Source organism: Scomber japonicus, chromosome 18 (assembly GCF_027409825.1).
Source record: "Scomber japonicus isolate fScoJap1 chromosome 18, fScoJap1.pri, whole genome shotgun sequence".
NCBI lineage: Eukaryota > Metazoa > Chordata > Actinopteri > Scombriformes > Scombridae > Scomber > Scomber japonicus.
In genome coordinates, this window is record NC_070595.1 from 11,261,015 (window position 1) to 11,283,798 (window position 22,784).

The window sequence follows — 22,784 nt, forward strand, 5'->3', positions numbered from 1 at the left end:
AGCAGTCAGAGCAAAGAATAATAATACCATTAAATTGGTAGTTGCTCTTAAATTTAACTACATATGAATGGTGACCCCAGTGACAAGTACTGTAATCAGATAATTAAGGACTATTTATGAAATAGAAAGAAACCTAGAATCAGTATGTAAACACTTTATGATCCAAGAAGTAGAGGAGACCTAAACTTGCTCAAGAACTTTATAATATTGGATTTGAAATGGCAAAGCTATAGCCAACAATCAGGCAAACCATGATTTAACAACTTGGCTGGACATAAATAGAAAAGGAAATCACAGCCTAATTCTCAAATCAACTGAGACATTGTCACAGGATGTTGTGGGTAGTCTGATTGGTGAGGAAGGTAATCCAGTCTTGCAGCATTCCAGAGTAGTGTGGGCGAAGTTACATAAGATAGTAGGGATATCCCAACGCAGACAAGAAGAACAACATCTATTTGGAATAATCCATCTATTAAAATAGCAAAGAAATCTTGTTTGTGGAAATCCTGGCTGGAGGGGAATTCGAATAAGATGAGAGACCCGCATAAGGCTAGAGTGGTTTTTGTCATTTCAAGAGATTAGTGAACAATTTGGTCTGAAAGAGAAGGGGGGATTTTTTAAGGTTCCCCCAAGTTAAGAAGTAGAATCAGAGCCACGGGCATCAAACCAGACGAGGTGGAAAATATGGTAGAATTATTTTTTGAGTTACCTAGATCTGCTCACTCTGACTCAGTCCTTTACAGTATGGTTGCAGATGCTTACTGTGGGAAGTATGAACATGTAAGACTAAGATCTAAGATGCATGGGAAGACATAGTAACAAATAGAAGATGGTCCAGGGTAAATTTACAAATCATACCATCATTCACAGGTACTATTGTACACCAGTAAGACTTCATACAATGAACTGGATACATAATAACTTGTTGGAGATGTAACATAGAGGACAGACACCTTCATACACTCATTGTGAGAATGTTCTTTGGTTTTTCCTTACCACAATTATCCTTTTTTAACTTTGTCTATTGAGAGAAAGGTTATAGTTACCACCAGGAATATCTACGATTCAGCACTGACAAGCTTCATCACTACAGCTATAATTATTCTTCACCAATTGAGTGAAGAGTCAGACTTGACCAGAATTTACTGACTGGCTTAAGCTGATGACAGATAATGCGTTTGAACTGATGATAGGTAAAATGACAACGTGGAACATTTTACCAGGTCTGGGATCATTTTTTTTAAAGATGGAAATAGATTAACAGTCAAATATTCATGGCTCTCTTAATAGCAGCTCTGCAGGTTACGCTTGATTTGTTCACTATGATGCTATAATTTCCATGTCAGCAGCAACATAATGGTGACAAACCATTGTTTTGAATCCTTGCAAACAGAAACAGACCACATAGAGCAACTATGGAATTTCTTGTTATTTTTGGTTCTATATAATATATAAAATCTATAAAACATCTTAACTTATAATATCATTTTTTCCACTGGTGTTGTTCACTCTAGTAGTTTGATGCAGCTTTGTATGAGATGCAATCTGGCTAAAATGGACCAAGTGGCTTCAATCTGAACACAAGACACAGATCAACTCCTTGTTTCCAGCTGCAGGTTTCTAAAGAGTTAAATATGTATGTAGAAAGGCCTTTTCCTGCCCGTGTTCCAGTTTTGAGGAGGCATCAGAGCATGTTCAAAGGCATCAAACAATAAAAGATGGCAAGAGGGGAAGTTGTTTTATTTTTATTATAAATGATTGACGCTCCCAGTTGGCAAACATCCAAGACTCAGCCTTTTCATCCTTGATTCCACTTCCTTGAATTTAATTCTGAATGTTTTCTGTTTGGGAGACATGAACAATCTGTTAGAAACTTGTTTTTATGCTCAGGTAGAGCTATAAAGATGATTTTCATACAATATCCACATGAATATTTGCTTCTTTTTTGTATCTTTTATCATCTATCTCTTCTCTTGCCTAATTATTCCATCCAGTCTCTTTACCACTCTTCCACTCATCTTGACACCTGTGAGTGTGCAAAGGACATAGAAGTGCACTTGTGTGTCTACTTTTCAGTTTGTATGCCAGATGGTTTGATAAAGTGTGTCATTGCATGTTTTTCCTCTTACCTCCAGGACTCTAACAGAGCTGCTGAAGCAGCCAGGGGAGGCAGGAGCAGTGGATGGAACTGGCATTCATCACCCAATAGGGACCAACGGCATCTCTGCCAGAGCACTGCGCTCCAACAATGGTGAGCCTTCTAAATGTATGTCCATATGCATTTGCACACATGAGCTTACATGCAAACTGTTTTGTATGATTTTTCCAAGTTAGAGCATGATAGAAATGATCTGACTTTAAAAAACAATTCACGGGTAACAAAACATGATTACATAACCATATTGACATGATAATCAAAAGTTAAATATTACTCAAAGATAACTGCTGGTGCTAGGTTTCATAGATGAAGCCCAGGTTAATAAATGTATCATTAAAGTCTGATGTGTTTAATGACCCGAACAATGTTATTTGGGATTTACTAGACATCCAAAAAGTTGATAGACAAGTCTTTAAGGGAGTCAGACTGCTAGTAGATTCTGGTTTTACAGGCACATAAAGTTGCGTGTCATCGGCATAACAATGAAAAGGAAACCTATGGTTGTTTATTAATCAGTGAAGTGGAAACATGTAGATACTGAATGGAGGAGTATATAGGGGCATTAGGGGATGTGAAGTTATCAAGAGTAACTGTAAACTGTTTGCAACTCCTACAATGACACAACAAATTAAGAAACTATGATCTGCTGTATCAAATGTAGAGTTTAAGTCAAGTAAAACCAGGGCAGGCCTTGCCCCAGCATCAGCAGCAAGACGGATATCATTGCCACTCTTAAGTAGAGCAGTCTCAGTGGTTGAAAAACAGATTGGAACTTTCCCAAAATATCATGTCATCTTATCTAAGATCTTTGACAAAATAGCACATACATGCTTAAATTCCTGCACCAGTACTCTTTCTCTTAATTCCACTTACACACACATGTGTCTCCCTCTCTGCAGGGTCTATGTCTTATATGTAAATGCACACACACACACACACACACACACACACACACACACACACACACACACACACACACACACACACACACGTCATCAATGTGCAAGGAGGTGCTGGGACAGACAGGTCATATTTAATTAAGATGTAATTAGCCCTGTTCCAGCTCCTAACCCATAGAGGGAACGCTGTGTGACCCATCTGTCTCCCTCTTTCTCTATACACTTTGACCATAGACATCCACATACACGCTCAATATAACCCAAGCGCCTCTTCAGTGGAATGAGACTCAAATTAGTGGGCATATTTCCTTAGGGCTCATTTGTGATAAGAGTGATGGTGTGCACGTTTTAGAACAAAAAGGTCCCTGTTTGCAATTGTGTCCTGTCCATAAGCTGCAGCAGGAAATAGAAGCAGCCCCTTTGTCCAGTGTTTTACAACCAGGATGACTTACAATATCTTACTGTGTGGTAGGTACATGTATTTATTGTAAAGCACTTTAGTTGATATCTGGTCTCACACTGGAGGCAGCCATAACGCTTTATGATATCAATAAATATAACACACTAAAGATAGCTACTTGATGAAACATAAAAGCACAGATAAAGACAAAAGATGCCAGAAGTTTTGTATGTGCTGGTTCATGTATTAATCATTAGAGCATAAAGTTTTCTCGTTTCACACTATCACAAATGCACGCACTTTTATATCCAGTATTTATCCACACATACAGACAAAAAGCTTCTTCCCTTACTTTCATCCTCCCACGCTTACAATAAACACGTTTTTAGCCTCTTCTTCACCCCATACTGCGCTTATTAGCACTCTGCTTTCTTCTGTCTTTATTTCCCTCGTTCTGTCCTCTTATTTCTTCCCTTACTAATAATTTGCTCCTTTTAACCCCTCTGCTTTCTCACATTGCTTTGGTCTTCTGTAGTCTTAATCATTATCTAATAAGCCTTTCTGCACCATACTTCATACAGTAGATAGTATGATAGCATTTGATTTGATGATTCGTTTGGTAATAGTTTTTTTCAAATCTGATGAACTTTCACTGTATGTTTGACAGTAGAGACATATTCTGTAAAAGTCCAGTACTTGGATAAAATACTATAGCACTCAGAGTGGAAAGATGAGCAGCAGGAGAGGAAGTATTAATCCTCTGGATAAAAAGATAATAAAAAAGAGGAAGGAAGCGTGTAAGAGGTGTGAAAGGAGAAATAAACAAGGCGGACATATGGAGGAGAGAGAATGTGTGTGTGTGTGTGTTTGTGTTTATGTGTGGATGTGTGCGTGCATGCATGAACGCATGAATGCATGCATGTGTGCGTTTGTGTGTGTATGTTGGGGGCTGAATGGGGGTACAGGGTGATGACAGTGGGTGTGATGGGATAAAGCCATCCTGATCCTGCTGTGTCAGCTGTCTACACATAATCACCTCTTAATTAAACACATTTAATCCTCCAGGCCACTTAGACAGAGAGAGAGAGAATGAGAGGAAAAAAGAGAAATGAGGGGGTTGGGGGGGGGTTGGGGGGTGGGAAGTGAAATAGATTTTGTTGCTGTTTCTATCCCCAATAGTAGCATGGCTGTGTGAATGACTGATCCAGGTGTTACTCAGTCAACCAGTGGTCCACTACTTTGGTCCAAACTGAAATATCACAACAACTAGTGGATACACTGCCAGGAAATTAGGTCTAGCCATTCATGGTCCCCAGGGGATGAACAATGGTGATTTTGACATTCTCATTAGCACCATCATGATTGTTGTCAAGTTTGGTTTGGAGTGAAATAGCTTGACACCTAAAGGATAACTTCATTAGCTCCAAAACTTTGGATTATGAACACATACTTCCAAAACTAATGATACTCCTATCAGCCCCAAGAGTATCAATTAGCAAATGTGAGCACACTAACAGGCTCAAAGAAGAGAGAAAACACTGTAGACATCATACTTGCTGAAGTAAAGATTAGCTTATAGGTCAAAGCATCACTGTGTCAAAGAGCTGCTTTACAGTATAGCTAGCAGAGCTCTAAAATATTAACTCTTCACCTGATTTTTTTAGTTAATTAATCAATCAGTCAGTTAGTACCATTTACCTTTAATACTTTGAATCCACCCTGGGACCTTACTGTCTTTCCTATTGATTTAAAACTAAAGGTAAACCTGTCGTATCAAATCAAAATTACCATTATCGTTAACTTTTACGGTAGTTTCATACAACATGACTCCTCAGCCTTTCTTGTTTATTCACCCTGACTGGCTGACTTGCTTCCAGTGAAGATAAAAGTGCAGAGAATGCAAAAATTTTGACTTCAAATTATGATCCCTTTATCATGCCTTTCCAAGCAATTTCTCTAAACTAATTTCTAAGCAAAGCCTGCAGTCTGATACATTATTATTATTTCAAAAACAAGACGGTTTTCATCAAGATTTAAAACATGCTAATACTTTTCACATTTGCTGCAAGAGAGCAGCCGGTTTACTATTCTTATCACTCTTCATGTATATAAAAAATGTATATGCATTGATGCGTTTGTGCTTTCAGCAGGTTTTAGCTACACAAGTTAGTGAGTGGTGAGAAGCATGAGTGCAACTGATTAGGATGGAAATACACTGAACAAGTTCTGAGCCCTTCCCCTAATGAAGACGGAAGCCAAATCCTCATGTTTCCTCCCTGTGAAAAAAATATTCATGTGCTTTGCTCTCTTCTCCTGCTCTCCTGTGCTCCATTTTAAAAAGGCAAATATATTTTTAATACCATGTAAGAGATGAACTAAAGGATAAAAGTGGTACGATGTAAAGTATGAAGTTGGCATATTTGAGAGATAGAGAGGAAAAATGGAGAGAAAGGGAAAAGGGAAAAAGAAACAAACAGGGAAGGAAAGTATTAAGGTCAGGCAATGGTTACAATGACTGAATTGGTGAAAGAGGAAGATGAGAGTTTTTGTGTGGTTACAAAAGAGAAAAGGGCATCAGGAGAGGGAGAGAGAAGTTATTGAACAAAGTCAAATAACAAGTTAATGGGGAGTGGAGAGACAGGCAGGAGGGAGGAGATGAAAATTAGATGAGGTTAAAAGACACATACCTGAGCAATGACAAGGAGAGGGCGAAAAACAGCAAGCGAGGGTGAGAGGGGCAGAGACGGTGGAGGTAAAAGAAGGAAAGAGACAGAGAGATGAAAGGGAAGTAATGATGACGATGAGCAGTGGGTGTGACACTGTGTCAAAAGGAAGGCTGAGAATGTGAGAGAGACTGAGGTGATTGCAGCTTTTTGACACTCTGTCTCCTCGTTTTGTGCGCGTGGCCTTGTGAGGTAGAGCAGGGGAAGGAGGAAGCAGATCAAAAGAGAGAGGCAGAAAGAGTGAGTGCAAAGGAGGCAAGGAAAGAGGAATAAAACAGTGAGAGAAAAGAGAAGGAGTGGATTAGGAAGGGAGGGATGAAGAGAAACAGGGATAGAGAGAATAGATAGAAGAGACAACACGCTGCTAGCTGCGAGGGGGACAGCTGGTCAGCTACTGCTCTGGTGTGGAGAACTGCCCCAAGGATAGTCACCCTGCTCTGCACACACACATACACATACACACACACACACACACACACTCTTATACTATATGCAGATGGTTGCATGTATACATACAAATACATTATACCCAAGCTTGTGTCACCTGAACACAGACGGGGTCACACACTTGCACGCACATATGCCATGTTTTATTGTGCAGATAGAGAGCAGAGATTGGGGGAGTTTTATCATGTGGAAGTAAAGGAAAGTGTGGAAGAAAGTAAAAAAATATGGGTGAGATAAAAGAAAAGATTTTAAAGAATAATGGAAGAAAGGGTAGATCCTGTAGGAGGAGAGAGAGAAACTCTCCGCAGACTAGAGGAGAGGAGTGGAAATCAGAGGAAGTTAAAAAATAAATAAATAAATAGCCATACGGTGCATGTAAGCGAGACAGTGAAGGATTATATAAATGTGAGAATGAGAGATGGAGAGTGAGTATCAGCCTATGGGATGTAAGTAAAAAAGTGTGGCAGGGGAGGAGGAGTGAGAGAGGAACAGATGGCAGGGACGAGCAGGGACGAGCAGGAAGGAGGGAAGGAAGATGGAAAGCCGGGAATGCGCTCCCAAATCACTTATAGCTGCTGTCAGCCATGCAAACGTTGCTTCTAATTGTTCAGTCACTGCAGCATAGAGGAGCACACAAATTCTTTCTATATTTCATCGAATTAGAGGCAGCTGATTTCAGCACCATGGACAGTTCCACTGAGAACAACACGACTACCCTAAGGAGGTTTTCCCTCAACTGGCTTTGCAAGGACTTCCCTGTAATATATAATTAGACTTAAAACCTCCAACCAACTTCAAAAAATCTTCAGAAGAAGCATCTATTATCATATGTATTAATTAAAGCTGAATCCATAATGTTAAACTTTTCCATACAAAATCTCTCTATTGAAATTAATTTTATTTTTTTCCAAAAAATATCCATATCCTTGGTGTCATGTTCTATACTTATTTGGTCAGAACTGTATTTATTAAAAAAGGAGAAATCCTTGAAAGTAATTCTTTTTCTACCATGACAGAACCCCCTACATTAGTATTCTGCAGGCGACGTCAATTTTGGGTTCTGACCGGCAATGTTGGTACTGCTAATGTGTTTGGTGTAATGTCTGTGACGGCAGGTATTAGACATAGTTTGGTTTTTTGCATCACACGAAAACATTTATTTGCTGAACTGCAATGGAAGGACTGTTTAAAAGAGGAAAATGTGTACTGATTTGGATGACTGAAGCTTCATATAAACATCTGACTACATTTTTGCTCAGAGGAAATGTACATTTTGTGCCCCATTACTTACACTGAACACACACAAGGAAAGGATCCTGTAATGGTCAGTATGAACAGGAGTAACAATTAACGGACGAAACACATGTGACCATGTGTTCCTACAGGCAAACTTATGTTTTGAGACACCTTTTAGCCAGCTTGAGGTGGGCAATGTTTTTCTACCATCTGTGATTTGAACAATCATGTAATTATTCAGAGTGCTGAGGTTACTGGATTTACTCACTACTGTGAGTTTTGAGAAATTTGCCAAAATTGGACTCATGAAAGGGACACTAAGGCTAGTTAGAATCCCTTCTTTCTATAATGCACAACGAACTCAGCACTGACTGTGCAGGAGGCTATGAGTCAGCAGGAGGTACATGCATAAAAAGTTTAGTTAGAGTCAACGCTAATGTTAGCATGCTAATCTCGTTACCCAAGTCTGCTAGCTCCCACTTTCGAATAAAAATGTAACAGCTTGATGAAGCCACACAAATGTTTAGAGTTATGAAAGAAATGTTTTAAATTGGTAAAAGTAAATTACCTGCGCTACAGTATGTGGGGCTTGTTGTAAAAGGAGGAAAAACATCTTGTGCTAGTATTTGTGGCTATACAGGCCTATGACATCACAGAAGTTAACAGCGCATCTTCAAGCACCATTCATTTGAAAACTAGATACAGTATATGTGAATTCAGAAAATCCTAACTGTTTTTGTACTGATGGCTCAAACTATGCAAATACAACTAAACATGTGATCGCAAGTGCAACTTCCATTTAAAACACATTGATTAATGATACCTTGGATGTCTCATTAAGGCACACGCACACATGTATTGCTTTATTCAGCAGTTCTTATAGGTAACCTTCAAACAAACAACACCCCACTGTTAGTGAAGTAAAAGACTTCAGTGTGGTATCCGAACTGGGCGGACTCTACTTCTCCACTGGAGGTCTTTTCAGAGATATGGAAGGATTTGCATTTGTGGGGCATAATTTGCATGTTGCTGGTCTGCGAGACAGGGAATAGAGGCAGAAAGAAAGAGAAACAAAAACATCAGAGTGAAGGGGGGGGGGGGGGGGGTAAGAAGGTTGTGATGGAAGGAGGAAGGAGAGGTAGCGCAGGAGGAAAAGGAGAGAGACGAAGAGAGAGGGAGTGTGTGCTTGATGCAGAGGGAGGAGGGGCAGAGGAGAGGGAGATAGGATCAATGTGACACTGAAATCAAAACAAGGAAATGAGTATCATGTGAGCCTGCAGTACTGGTGTTAAGTGAATAGACGTACTATACGCAGGGTGTTTGTGTGTATGTGTGTGTGTGTGTTTGGATTTCAGACTCAAGACCACTTAATTGGGAACAACCTGTCCAATTTGAGTCAATGGTTAAGGTTAGGTTAAGGGTTAGGTTTAGACAAGTAGTGGTTATGTTTAGAGTCAGGGTAAGTCTTCAGGAGTCTATGTAACATCCCCAGACATGACCATGATTTGATATGTCTATATATATGCGTGTGTGTGTGTGCAAAATTGTGTTAGCATCTGTGTGAGAAGGAGCCTGTTTGTTTACATCTTTGCGCCCTTGATTTCTCTGGATTGTCTCTACAGTGCCACATGGGGCCAGTGCCAGTTTTATCTACACTGAGCTCGTCAACGACACACCACCAGAGACACAGAGAGAGTGAGTGAGAGTGAGAGAAAGGAGAGGGAGTCAAACAGAGCGAAAATGTATAGAGAATATGTTCTATAAGGGTGTATGTGTGTGTATATGGCTTAATGTTCATACAAGCGTGAAAACATGCACTCATGCATTAACATACATCAGGTGGCCAACTTGTCTTGTACCCCAGTTGCTTTCGTATCATTACTGTTTGTCTGACTGTCTGAACCCAAGCTGCTTTAGGGGCATTTTTTAATCTAATTAGCATTTGACAGGATGTGCATCTGAAGTGAACCATAAATGGCTTTTGCTGACCTCACTGGCTGTACTTGTGGCCTTTGACCGACCTGCAACTGCTTATTTCACATGTCAACCATATTTAATGTAGCATAGTATCACATTATATGGGATCACAAGGAATGAGTGGCTTTAATGCAGATGTCAAAGCATGATACTGCAAAAATTGTAAGTAGAACTGAAACCAGTGCAGAGGCAAGAGCTTGATGATGCAGCTACTGCAAACGCCACACAGAATTAATGTAAAAACTTTATACAATTGTAAATGCATTTTTTTTACATAAGAGGATACTTTACAGTTTATAATTTGAATGTCTTAATGATAATTGTGTATGTATTTTGTATGTAAAAAGTCTCACCATATTTATGTATCTGTATGTATGTGCTGAGACACCCAAAATGCCACTTTCACTATTACTGGGAACTCAGAGATGTTGGTGGCAGCTCACTTGTCCTGCATCAGCTGTTTCAAGGACATAGGAATTATTTTAGTTTATTTTTAGTATTTTTTTCTCTTAATTTGCTCCAAAAACTAACAGGATGGCAGAAAAGCAGAAACTATAACTCCAAGTTTCAACATATTTGTCTAAAAACCAATAGATGACATCCTGTATGAGACATCTTATTCATACATTTTTTATAAGCTAGACTGTAAGGAAATTTAATGTTGTCACTATATTGTTCTATTTGCCATAGAATAACTTTTCGTGTGTGTATTTCTTCAAAATATACTTTGTTATAAAACAGGAAGAAACAAAAAAAAATCTGATGAATTTAATTAGGTTCTTACAGGAGAAGATAAATGGAGATTTGCATAAGTACACTTCAGATCTTCTCCATATTTCTAGTTCGCCATATTAGACTTAAGTCAGACTGCAGCATGTCAACCTCATTCATCCTCCTATTACTCTTAATATCCTATTTTCTTAATCTTCTCCAATTCCATCTGACCCACGCTTAACCCACACTATGTTACAGTAATTTGCATGTTGTAGACCTTCGTGTGCTTCTTCCTGTTTGACTCTTGAGTTTCACCCTCTGGGTCTTTCGTTTCTTTCTCTTGGCATTGATACGAGTTGTGCAATAATCTATTACAGCGGGGAAATGTGAGTCTGCATTTCCCTTCTCTACATCTAACTTTTCTCTCTCTCGCCCCTTTCCCTTTTTTTTTCTCCTCCCTTGGGCAAAAACTATCTCTATCTCCCCCTCCGCACCAAACTATACTGACACAGCCAAATCCACTGAACATCCAAAAAGCACCCTCATCATTTCAATGATTTTCTCCTTAGATATAGGAAATATTTTTAGCACTTTCTTTGGCTGCACACTAGATCTGTTAAAAACCCATTTAATCACATGTGCATATTTATTGCAGTATTTGTCTGAGTTGCAGATATTTTCATGATTCACTTTCTTTTGATGATTCTACCTCAATTTAACACTTGTGCATGTACAACCGGTCCATCACACGTGACTGAAAAGGCCTATTTGTGTCATATGTTACATTTCAAGCATCAAAAGTAATAATTTTCAATCTCTGGCTCATCTGAGGTGGTTAGGATTGAATATGGCACTAATTGTCAGGGTGAGTAAATCAAGTTGATCATTTGCTGGTGCATCACTAGCTTTACTTATCCACTATCTCTAGATCTGTCTCAGTCTTCCCCGTTCCAGTTCCCTCTCATTAGCTGCCACCATCCCCTGCCCTCTGCTATCTCTCTTCTTCTGTCGTCTCTCTGTCCCCTCCCCTTCTACCCCCCCCCCCCCCCCTCCACCCCCTTCTTTCTTTCACTCTCTAAATCATAGCCCGAGCGTCTGCAGACTTGAGCTGTCTGATCCTTCATTTTTCCGACTGAACTCTAAAGTCACCCAGAAATGATCACAGAGCTACAATAAATAGACCTGATGTTCCTTTTGGTGTTTTCAGGAGTTCAAGAGTTGAGTTGAAAGCTAACTTTTGGGGGTTACAGGGACAAAAAACCTAGAGGCGGTGTGATGAAAATCCAGTGTCGAAGCCCAGAGAAAAAACTGAGATAAAAACACAAAACAGAAAAAGGGGTTAGTTAAAAAAAAAAAAAGTCATCTTATATTTCACCTCTTATCACATGAACATAAAGAAAACCTAAGACATCTGAATTGGGTGATGTAATTAAATGAAACACCACTAACTTGAACTAGAAAAACAGAACACAATCAAAAAAAGAATAAAAGAAAAGGAAATAGAAAATAAAATCAATTGACAAGTGCGTGGAAGTCGATGATGCCCTTCTATTCATTTTAGTGCTGTGAAGATCTGTCTCCACTGCTGAAAGTCAACCAACTCACAGAGGAGAAATATTCAGAACAGGCTTAGTAATAAGCCCAGGCAGCAGCAGCAGCAGATTACAGCTTTAGTAAGCCACCAAAATAATGACTGAGACGGACAAACATGCAAGTGCAATCAGACGGACTGAAACAAAAAGCCAGAGACGGTCAGTGAATTAACTGGGAATTCTTGCTGGCCAATTGTATATAAAGCAAACCTCATAGGAGGACTGACACACACTGATAAGTAAAATCAGTAACAAAAGTTAGCTTTTAAACCACTTTCTGCAGTTAACTATAGAGGTAATAATGTATTTTCGTTCATATACATTTGTTTTCTTTCTTGTGTTTGTCATACATTCATTTATTTGTCAGAGCTGTAGCTAACATTGAGGACTCTGAGGTTATGTCCTCTGGGTTTTTGTTGTTGTTGTTGTTGTTATTGTATAATTTTAGGAACCTGGAGGTAGTGTACTCTACATTTAAAACCTTACACAATTAATAGTCAGACTCCAGTATTTTGTAAAGTCATTATACTCAGAACACTGATTTTTTTTTTTTTTTTTTAAGAAAGAAATAAAGGATCCAGTTTCCAGAATTATATTCCAAGCAATGTGGAGTAGGCTTTAAACAGCATTTAGCCATTCATTAAGGGAAAAATATATTTCCAGAAATCACCAGAAAATACCAGTTAAATTAAACATGAACAAGCCAATACCTTGTTTATAGTGTCAAATGAATGACTCAGGGTGAAGTGGTGCTTGGAAGTCAGTATTTCTAATATGCTTGCTATGGCTCTGTTGCTTGTTGGCTGTGTATTCATACAAATACTCATTCTTGAATCCACACAGCCAAATGTCTGAGGATTCATATCTTATCCGTTCCCACTGAAGAGGATAAGTCCTCTAGCTATAAGAGTTGAAATAGCATTTCAATCCTGGGAGGTTACTCCAAACGTTGCTGTAAGCACACCGCATTAAATACGTGTCAAGAAACAAGAAAACTGTTAATATAGAGCAAGACCAGAATATGTCTGTTGTCTGCTAATATCTATCACACCTAGAATCATTACCTGATTGGAATTTGGCTAATTTTAAAGGTCAGGTCAGTGTAGTTTTAAATTGAATGAGTGTTTTAAGTAAATTGAAGATTAATTAAATGTAATTCAAATTTCATGCGAGAGCTCTGTGCTAACCTTCTCTTATCAATGATTTTCCAATTTATTTAGAAACATTTTTTCAAATTTTTGCTTTTAATATATTCATTTTATGTATTTATTCTTTTTAATACTAGCAGTATTACAGAAGCCAACCCAGTGATAAACTCAGATGGACAGGCTCAGTCTGTCTGTCTGTGAGTAGTCTGATAGGAAGTCAGTTCAATTGATTGATCTTATTTGTACTAATGAATGTATAGATTCAGTTCTGGCTTGATCTGTGTTCCCTTTTGGTTGAAATTAATACACTTGGAGCCGTGAAGCTGCGTGCACATTACACAGCAGAGTGTCTTCAGGCAAGCTGACAGTGTGTGTTTAAATGTGTGCATGTGAATTGAAAATGCTTTTATTTGTGAGTGCCTTTGCATGTACATTGTAGATCTACATGTGTACGTGTGTGTGTGTGTGTGTGTGTGTGTGTGTGTGTGTGTGTGTGTGTGTGTGTACAGTATATTGATCCAGTGCATTGCAGTGATATTTTTTCTGAGTCATTTGAAGAACACCAGACCCTCCTCCCACATACATACTGTACACACACACACACACACACACACACACACACACACAGAGAGAGAGAGAGAGCAATGACAGCCATCGTACAGCATGGGCAGACGATTCATAAATTGCAGCTCAATAGAGACAAATGACAGCACATATCAGTGCAACGCTGTCATTGTGTGCTGTCTTACTGTGTGTGGGGTTAGTGTATATTGTATGCTTGTGTATACTGTATGTGTGTATTGGGAAAGTCAAGAGAGGCTGAGAGAGGTTTTATTGTGTCTGTCACCTCCTCTGCCTCCAGCCATCCCGAGGGTCAACCATTATGGATTGACACATTTTTACACATTTGACCTTAAAAAATATATAGTTGTTAGTCTATGTGCGTGTGTGTGTAAGCGTAAGCCTGTGCAGCTATGTGATTGTATGTGATTGTGTGTAATTGTTTCTGTGTTTGTATTGCGCAATAACCGACCTTTTACATGAACGTAGTAGAATCAACCGAATTGATAAAGTAAAAGCTAAAATGAGTCTGTTATTCTTGTTAAAATGTTAGATGAGTATTATTATGCCACCTTTCAGTGTTCAGAAGGTCTCTTTCAACTGCATGTAAACGCACTTAACAGCAGTCTATGTGCGGGCAGAGCGAGGCATTTTTATGTGTAGGCATGTGAGGCAGTTCAAAGGGAGAATGTGGATTTCCATGGATGTGAAGAGCGTGTGAATGAATGTGTGTGTGTGTGTGTGTGTGTGTGTGTGTGTGTGTGTGTCTGTTGGATACTGATATGAGCCGCTGCTGAGCCCCTGAGTGAGGTGCGGTGCGTGGCTATACATTAAATGGCCCGGATTAGCCTCCACTGCTGCGGGCTCACTGATAGTATTACTGTTATGGAGCGACTGGGAGGGATCTTGCTCCATTTTGGATCTGTTATTCTGTCATAATGAGGCATAACCCCACTCATAGAGGACTCAATGGTTTCCTGGTTAATACATTGGGGCCGAGTGTAGCGCTTGTGCTGACTACCGGGGAGGAGATGACAGAGGGGAGAAGTGAGTGTGTGAGAGAGAGCATGAAGGGCAGAACATGTGCCAACAAAAAAGTGCATTTACAAGGAAGGAATATACTAGTGTACGCCTGCCTGTTAAGATTCAAGTAGATTATTGTGGCAGACCATTTGTTTCTGTCATTACCATGCTTTATTATCTTTATGATGGGATGGCAAAGTATCTTGAAGGTGTGTCTGACCACACATTGAAACTACCCATGTGGCAATTCAGTCAGTTAATTATCTTTGCTCTACAACACTCTGAGAGTCGGTACATGTGTGCTGTCATGCTCACTGTCAGCTGGGGTAATTTTCCATAATCAAAGCAGCAATGTTGTACAAGCCCAGTCTAACCATTAAAAGCTTAAAGATGATATCAGATGAAAGGAAACATCATATCTCCGTGAGAGAAATAAAGTGACAAACGTTTTCAATACCATTTTGTTTGTTTGTCTTTTCAATTTTTTTTTTAACTGTGTCATGCATCATTTGCAGCCATGAAATGTTTTGTCAATGACTGGAGAATAAATTGTTATTGGAAGGTTAAAGGTGCCTGGTTTCCACATGACGTGACTGATTCATGGGCACAACTTCACAAGTGAAACCAATAATAAGTAACGGAGGAGGACGTGCCTTTGATAACGATGTCTCCCTCTATTTGTGAAGGTTGCTCCTACTGTGAGCTTAAATTGATGTAGTTATCACTAAAGAAACAGCAGCTAAGCTCGGCTCTGCATGGCAGCTCTTTCTGTGTGTGTCTGTGTGTGTGTGTGTGTCTGTCTGTGTGTGCCTCTGTGAGCTAAGCCAAATGATGCTGTAACATATCTGATTGAAATCAATCTACAACGGAAAGCCAGAGCTCTTGGAAAGCAACACTGGAGTCCTTTGTACACACACACACACACACACACACACACACACACACACACACACACACACACACACACACAAGAACAAGGAACCACAACGAACAGTACACTTCTTAAGAGTCTGAAAACACACATGTGAACGCTGCGCAAAAGAAAATGACAACACACGTAAATGACATGAACACACACACTTTCTTTTCTCCCTCAGTTTTTCCTGTGTACCGCGCACACACACACACACACACACACAACACACTATGCCACATCACATCACATCATTTCAGAGAGCGTGTTTAACCTAATCACACTCAACCATGCGTGAGCCTCAGAGGGGGAGTCAGGTCTGTTATGACAGCCGATGTGCTGTGTGACGGCCATGGGGTTTAGGGAGCACCGACCAGCATCAGCCTGCTTTTAATATACACGTACAACAGACCTGTGCACAACGTCAAGAGACAGGCACATGGACAGAACAGGAAGCAAAGATTGTGAGGCAGGCGAGTGACTAATTGTACGGTTCATTTCCGTATCGCTAACCTGTGAGCGGGCACACATCGGGCTGCAGCCCCCTTCCTCACGTCTGATCATATTTGTCTCATGAATATCTCAGGGAAATGTTACGTTTTCAGTTTTAGTGGTTTGGTGATTCAGTATTTACCTGTGGTGAAATATGAGGCATACTGTATGAGTGATGAGGCAGGAACCTGAATGAGTAGGAGAGTCATATTTACAAATTGATTATGAGTATGATCTGTAAATATTCTGCATGGAATCTGCCATCAACCGTAAAGGTCCTCCTATTGAACAGCTGGGTTCATTACTACTACAACTACTACAGTAACATCAGTCTCTGGAACCAACAAAAGAAGACCTTCAATTACGTGTGTGTGTGTGTGCCCATGTGCAATTGTGTGTGTGTGCGTCCATGTGCAATTGTGTGTGTGTGTGTCCATGTGCAATTGTGTGTGTGTGTGTCCATGTGCAATTCTGTGTGTGTGTGTGTGTGTGTCTCCATGTGCAATTGTGTGTGTGTGTGTGTGTGTGTGTGTGTGTGTGTGTGTGTAAGATCTCACAAGGTGAGATTGTATGACAAAGTGAAGTCATATACCACTGCCAGCATACTGCTGTGTAAATGACAGATTTCACATAGCCTATCTAATAGCAGTGGGAGGAGTGCTGTCACTGTCACAAACACACAAACATACACACACACACACACACACACACATTCCTATGTTACCAGTGGTTGACTATCATTTAACACTGACTGAATGTGGGCTTCAGTTTCTGGTCATTTTGCAGAAAACAGAAATAGAATAGACAATTTACAAGGACACACACACACACACACACACACACACACACAGAGTGAAGGTCTTTTTCTGTTAATTCCAGAGATTAATGGAATTGTTGTAGTATCTTGTGAACCCAACTGTTCAATAGGCAGACTTTCATGTTTGATGCCAGACTTCATGGAGAATATTTACAGATCATACTCATTACCTGTAAATATGACTCGTGCTTTTCTTGTTACTAAAAACACATTTTTATCTGTAATCTTAATTGACTCATTAATCCTCAAACATTAACTTAATACCACATAGGATGTCATTCAAACCTCCATCTGTCCATTGACTGTCATTTTAAATGGCGCTCATTCTCATCTAACACTTTATCATATGCCATATGTTGAAACGCACTGCTGCAATCCCAGTCTGCCAATTACAGATCTGCAACACAAGGACAAATCGATGTATCTTATCACATCTGGAAGCTAACTGTGTGTGTGCCCTTGTATTCACACCTGGAAATGACACACATATGTTAGAATGTCACCATTCGGTCCAAACTGTGATTGATTCTTTTTTCTTTTCTTTTTTTTAAATCAATAATCATTAATGCAGACCATTGCAATACAGTTTGAGGGCAAGTGGTGGGTCCTTCAATCCAACAATCCAAGTTAATATAGTAAAGGTGATGTCATTGGTTCATCTCCTCATATATCGCAATGCTGCCATCTGCCCTGAAACACACAATGGTCTCTTTTTCCATAATGCTATCTGGCTGTCATTGTCATCCAACATGATGTTATCAATCATCTGGCTTCTAGTTGGCTCCAATGACACAAGAGTTGCTCCATTGTGTTCTGAGCAGTGGCTGGGATTGTGATGTGTCCACCTGTGACACAGTCCCAGCGCCAGCTCAGTACAGAAAGGGGGATTGGCTGAAAACCCATAGTGAAAACCGAGGGGGGGGGGGGGGGGCGATGATGTCTAAGCCACATAGATACACTAATTCATATGTTTTACCGTGATAAGAAATAAGTTACAATAACACACTGCCAGTAAGTAAATATACCTGCTTTACTAACACAAGGTTCATTGTAACCCGACCATTAAGAAACAGATGAAATCCAGAATAACCGCACTAGCCAATCAGAAGCAAGACACAAGCCAGGTAACCCAGAGCAACATAAAATCAGACTCCACAGATCAGACGGCGCTGATCTAACATGTCCAACAACATATGACCAATAACCACATTGTTAACAAACACAAACAGTAGGAACAATACAAATGATAAAATAACCAGCTCTCACCTTCAGTAGACTTGCAGTCTCCTCTTTCCTGACGAGTGGAACTTCCTTAACAGCATCTCCTTCCATTCATCTTTTTCCGACTCAAATGCCAGCTGGATGAGATGGGCTTTCCGTCTGTGCAACATGCTGTGTCTGTGCTCAGTAAATACGTTCTTTAACGTGGAGAATGAGTTTTCGCACATAGCAGTTGATGCCCCGAATGTTAGTGCGTGTTTGAACGCAGTCTTTACCGCTGGCATGGCACTGAATACCCTGGACTCCTCTGCAACAAGTTGACTCAAAGTCACTTTCTCTTCGTCCTGGCCTGTGCACCTGTTTTTCAGAACTTGAACTGGCTTGTCAACTCCGAGGTCCTCTGGTAAACCACACTGCTGCTGCGAGTGTGATGACGGGCTCTCCGCACCCGGTGAACCCAGCTCAGAGGCTGTGGGCTGTGGCGCCGGCGGTTCATGCTCCTCGCTGCGCGGCTGAAGTTCCCGCTGCTCCTTCGACGTACTTGGCCTCGGCAGGTGCTTCTAGGCTTCTCCGGTGCTCCTGCTGCCAGGCTGCAGGGTAGCCGACGGTGTAGTCTGTGACTTTTTCAGCCATTTGCGAATGTCCATTCTGAGTGAAAATATAGCTGCTAGCTTGCTTGAAAGTCTGTTCTTCCTCGTTTGTTTTATTTCTCCTTGTGGCAGGATATTGCACTGACGACGTAACGTAAACTGTATGATGGGTTCAATTTAAGGACAAACTCGGAATTTAGATTTGCACAACTGTTCATTTCCCAAGAGTACCTTCCTGCAGTAAAGATGGCCGACAAGAGCACCGCCATAAAGCCAATCCTTGCCGGAAGTGTCAGGCGGAAGTTAATCGCTGCTCCAAACGAGAACAAAAATAAAAGCCTAAAAAACCCCACATACGTTTAGACATAATAATATCAACATTATGAATACAAATTTGAATATTGTGTTTGTGTGGTGGTGGTAGGGGGGTTCACTCTCACACACACACACAAACACACACTCACAATAGGACTGAATAATAACTAAGATTAAATAGAGTTCACAGATTAAATAAAACGAAGATTAATAAACAACCAAATTAATTGAGCACTTTCAGATTAGTCAGCAGTTGCAACATCCACACACAGTCACAACAAATGTCATACTTTCATATGAATATTAATTTATCAATACTTAATATTTAATGTAATTTAATACTTTGCAATATCCGTATACCGTGCAATATCATTGCTCTCATTGTCCATACCCATTACTTACTCCATTATCACCATTATCACCATCACTGTGCAATATTTAAATAATGTGCTAACCGCTAATCGAAATCTGAAATTTTTAAACTACGTTTTGACTGAGGGGGCGGGACAGTCCGTATGAGGGACTGCTGTGACAGTAACATTTCAAAAAACGTGAATGTAGAAAATATGGAGGCTGCTCACATGGATATTTGTGTTTGCGTTTGCATCCTTTATGGACAGTATCTTGCCAAATTGCTGAAAGACCAGGTAACATGACCTGAACTGAGTTAAGTGGTTGAAATATGACCAAAACCTATTTTATTTAAACAATAAGTAGTTAAGTAGTATATCATAGTGTGGTATAGGAGAGTATAATATAGTAGAGAACACAATAGTACAATATTGTATGGTATGGTATAATCCAGTGTGTGCAGTACAGTGTAGCACACAGTACAGTTCAGCACAGCACACTACATTATAGTGTATATTTGTGACACTTTGTCCGCGTTTGCTATAATTGGAATTCCCAGCATCAGTTTTGACACTGGCTGGTTGTAGAAAGTATTTCATGTTAGTCTCACCTTTTTTTGTGGACACAAAATCCATTTCTGGAGGTGCTCCACTCTGCCAAGAAATGATCATGTTCAGTTCCTTTTGAGGAGTAGAGATATTCGGACACCTTTTTGTTAGATTCCATTTCTTTTTGTTCAAAAAAGATGGTGGCGGTTTGGAGAAAAACACACCACCTGTAAACACATGATTGAAGAAGGAAATTGAACTGAAAACAGCACTGTTGCTGCTGGAGCACTGAGACAAAGGGTTTGTTGATTTTTTATAACACTACTGTAATAATGTGCATTGGTGCATTCTTGCTTCCTGCATGTGAGGCAGCAAAGAGAGGGAAGCAGAGAGAAAAAGACAAATAATTCACAGAAAGACAGATGATGAGATAGCGAGAGAAGGCCCAGTGTGGGGTGGGAAAGGTTGCAAAAAGTGACAGAGATAACACAGAGGTGTTGGGTGGAGAAAAAGAAAAGAGATGGTAAGGAATAGTGAGAAAAATTAGATAATCAGACAGACAGAGAGAGAAGAAAGACCAACAGAGAAAACAGTTCCCCGGTGACACTGCGCTATTGATCTTAGCTTGTTGCTTAGAGAGAGTTTCTCTGAGATCAGCCTGAACGCTGACACAGCCATCACAATGCATTATGGGGGATCAAAGAGAGGCCAGCGTTGGCCACCGTGCAGGAGCTGACGCCTGAGGGGGTGGAGAGAGCAAGGGGAAAGAGAGGAGAAGGAGAAAGCAAGGGAGAAGAGAAACAGAGGAGGAGGAGGAAATACATTCCGCTAAAGAGGATTTTCAATCACATCCTGTCATTCGCTGTGGCATCTCAATCGTTCACTATCGCACAGGAGAGATGGAGGGGAAGGAGCATTAGAGGTGGAAAGGGTGAAAACATGAGAGGGAAAGCAAATTAGACCACAAATGAGAAAGAAAGGAGTGATAGTGAGGGTGCCAAAAATAAAAATCTGGGAGAGAAAGTGCTATGTGATGAGGTTTCGCGCGTGTGTGTGCACATGGGGGGCATATGTTTGTGTACGCGTGCATGACAGATGGAGGCAATGGGGTGACAATGAGGTGAGAAACATGATGGGACTCAGAGTGAAACTTGAAAGAGAAAGTGAGAAGGATGAGGAGAGGCAGGAAAGACTGCAGTTAGATCCAGTAAGTAGCACGCATGGCAGTTAAAACTGCACCAACACACTCTTCTTCTGCCTTTACTGCTCTGCACCCTTATTTATGTCTTGGTTTCTGTCTATATTTTTGCTCTCTATCTCTGTCTGTATCCCTCCACCCACTGTGTGAAATGTCACTGGACAGCTTACATGTGCTGGCTGCAGAGTGAGAGAAATGTCAAGCATGGTAAAACTGCTGACGTGTCACACTGTGCATGTGTGCAAGTGTGTGTCTGTGTGCGCAAAAATGAAGTGTCTCGTGTGCGTCATGCTGCAGTGACACTTGAGGCATTTTCAGACGCAACACCCATTTGAACAAACAGTGTCATAGTAGTGACATATGGCTTTCATGTGATTTTAATTGTGCCAATTAAAATGCACCATCTGTGTCAAATATAACACCTACAGTAGAAAATGGTTCATATAAGAAGGAAATGATCAAAATGTACTCACACAGATTACATTATATAATATATATTCTTTGACTGACTTTATTTATTATATTTTGAAAATGTTTTATTTTAATACGATTCATTGAGTCATGTCTGAGGGGAAATATAATGGGAATTGGTTTGGAGCATCAATGGCGCTACATAATTATTATGATTTAGAGTTAGTATGGCTTGGAGTTACGTTAAGAGTCAGTGATGTGTTAGGTTAGTAAGAATATCAGAATAAGTCTGTGGAGAAGAGAATAAATGTGTGGCTAGAATAGGGAATGGATCAGATTTTCAGAGGTTTTGAAATCACTCAATAATAATCACTAACATTTGAATACATGTGTGTTCATGTGTATGTGTGTTTTTTGTGTTGATGCTAGTGTGGAGTGTTTGTATGCTTGTTAGCACAGCCATGCAGCCCAGTGTGAGTGTGTTTTGTAACACACCCCGAGGTGGTACACTTCACCCAGCCCGTCTCCTTCAATAACAGGCTGAATCACATGTTACAAATGTCAAAGTCCTAACCTTGGCATATGAAGTCACGATTCCTCCTTAGCGGTTCGTTGTGATATTTTAGAAGGCGCGTATGATGCAGCATCGTTTCGAATCATTTTAAAGTGTACATATACTGTAAGACAGTCAAAGTTCAGAGGAGAATTGAGCCGGCAACCTTCAGACCAGTGGGCATTGAAAATATACAAGTAATATTGTCCTGTAGTGGAGAAACCCAAATTACTTCACCTCTCCTTGTTCCAATGGAGCTGATCTGTGGCCCACACTGTTTGTGCTGAGCAGCTCTCAGGAGGGAGCAGTAGTAGTAAAGATTTAGTAGTAAACATTATGATTGAAAATGAGCACTGTGCTGGAAAAGATGATGAGAACCTTCCCTGGGCAGATAAAGGTTACAAAGAGGTCAACAATGTCAGGAACAGGTCACTGAGCTCACTATGTGTCATCTACTGTTTGCCAGTGGTTTGCCACTGAAGCTCATGCTGGTAAAG

General features: G+C 40.2%; 1 protein-coding gene across 1 annotated transcript in view; it reads left to right on the plus strand.

Annotated features, from left to right (window-relative positions):
- The window catches only part of LOC128379095 (protein shisa-8), a 93,016-nt gene that overhangs the window by 38,946 nt on the left and 31,286 nt on the right, over positions 1–22,784 (plus strand). The window contains exon 2 of the mRNA XM_053338718.1: positions 2,136–2,251. Coding sequence (XP_053194693.1) covers positions 2,136–2,251 — 116 coding nt within the window. The remainder of the gene's footprint in view (positions 1–2,135; positions 2,252–22,784) is intronic.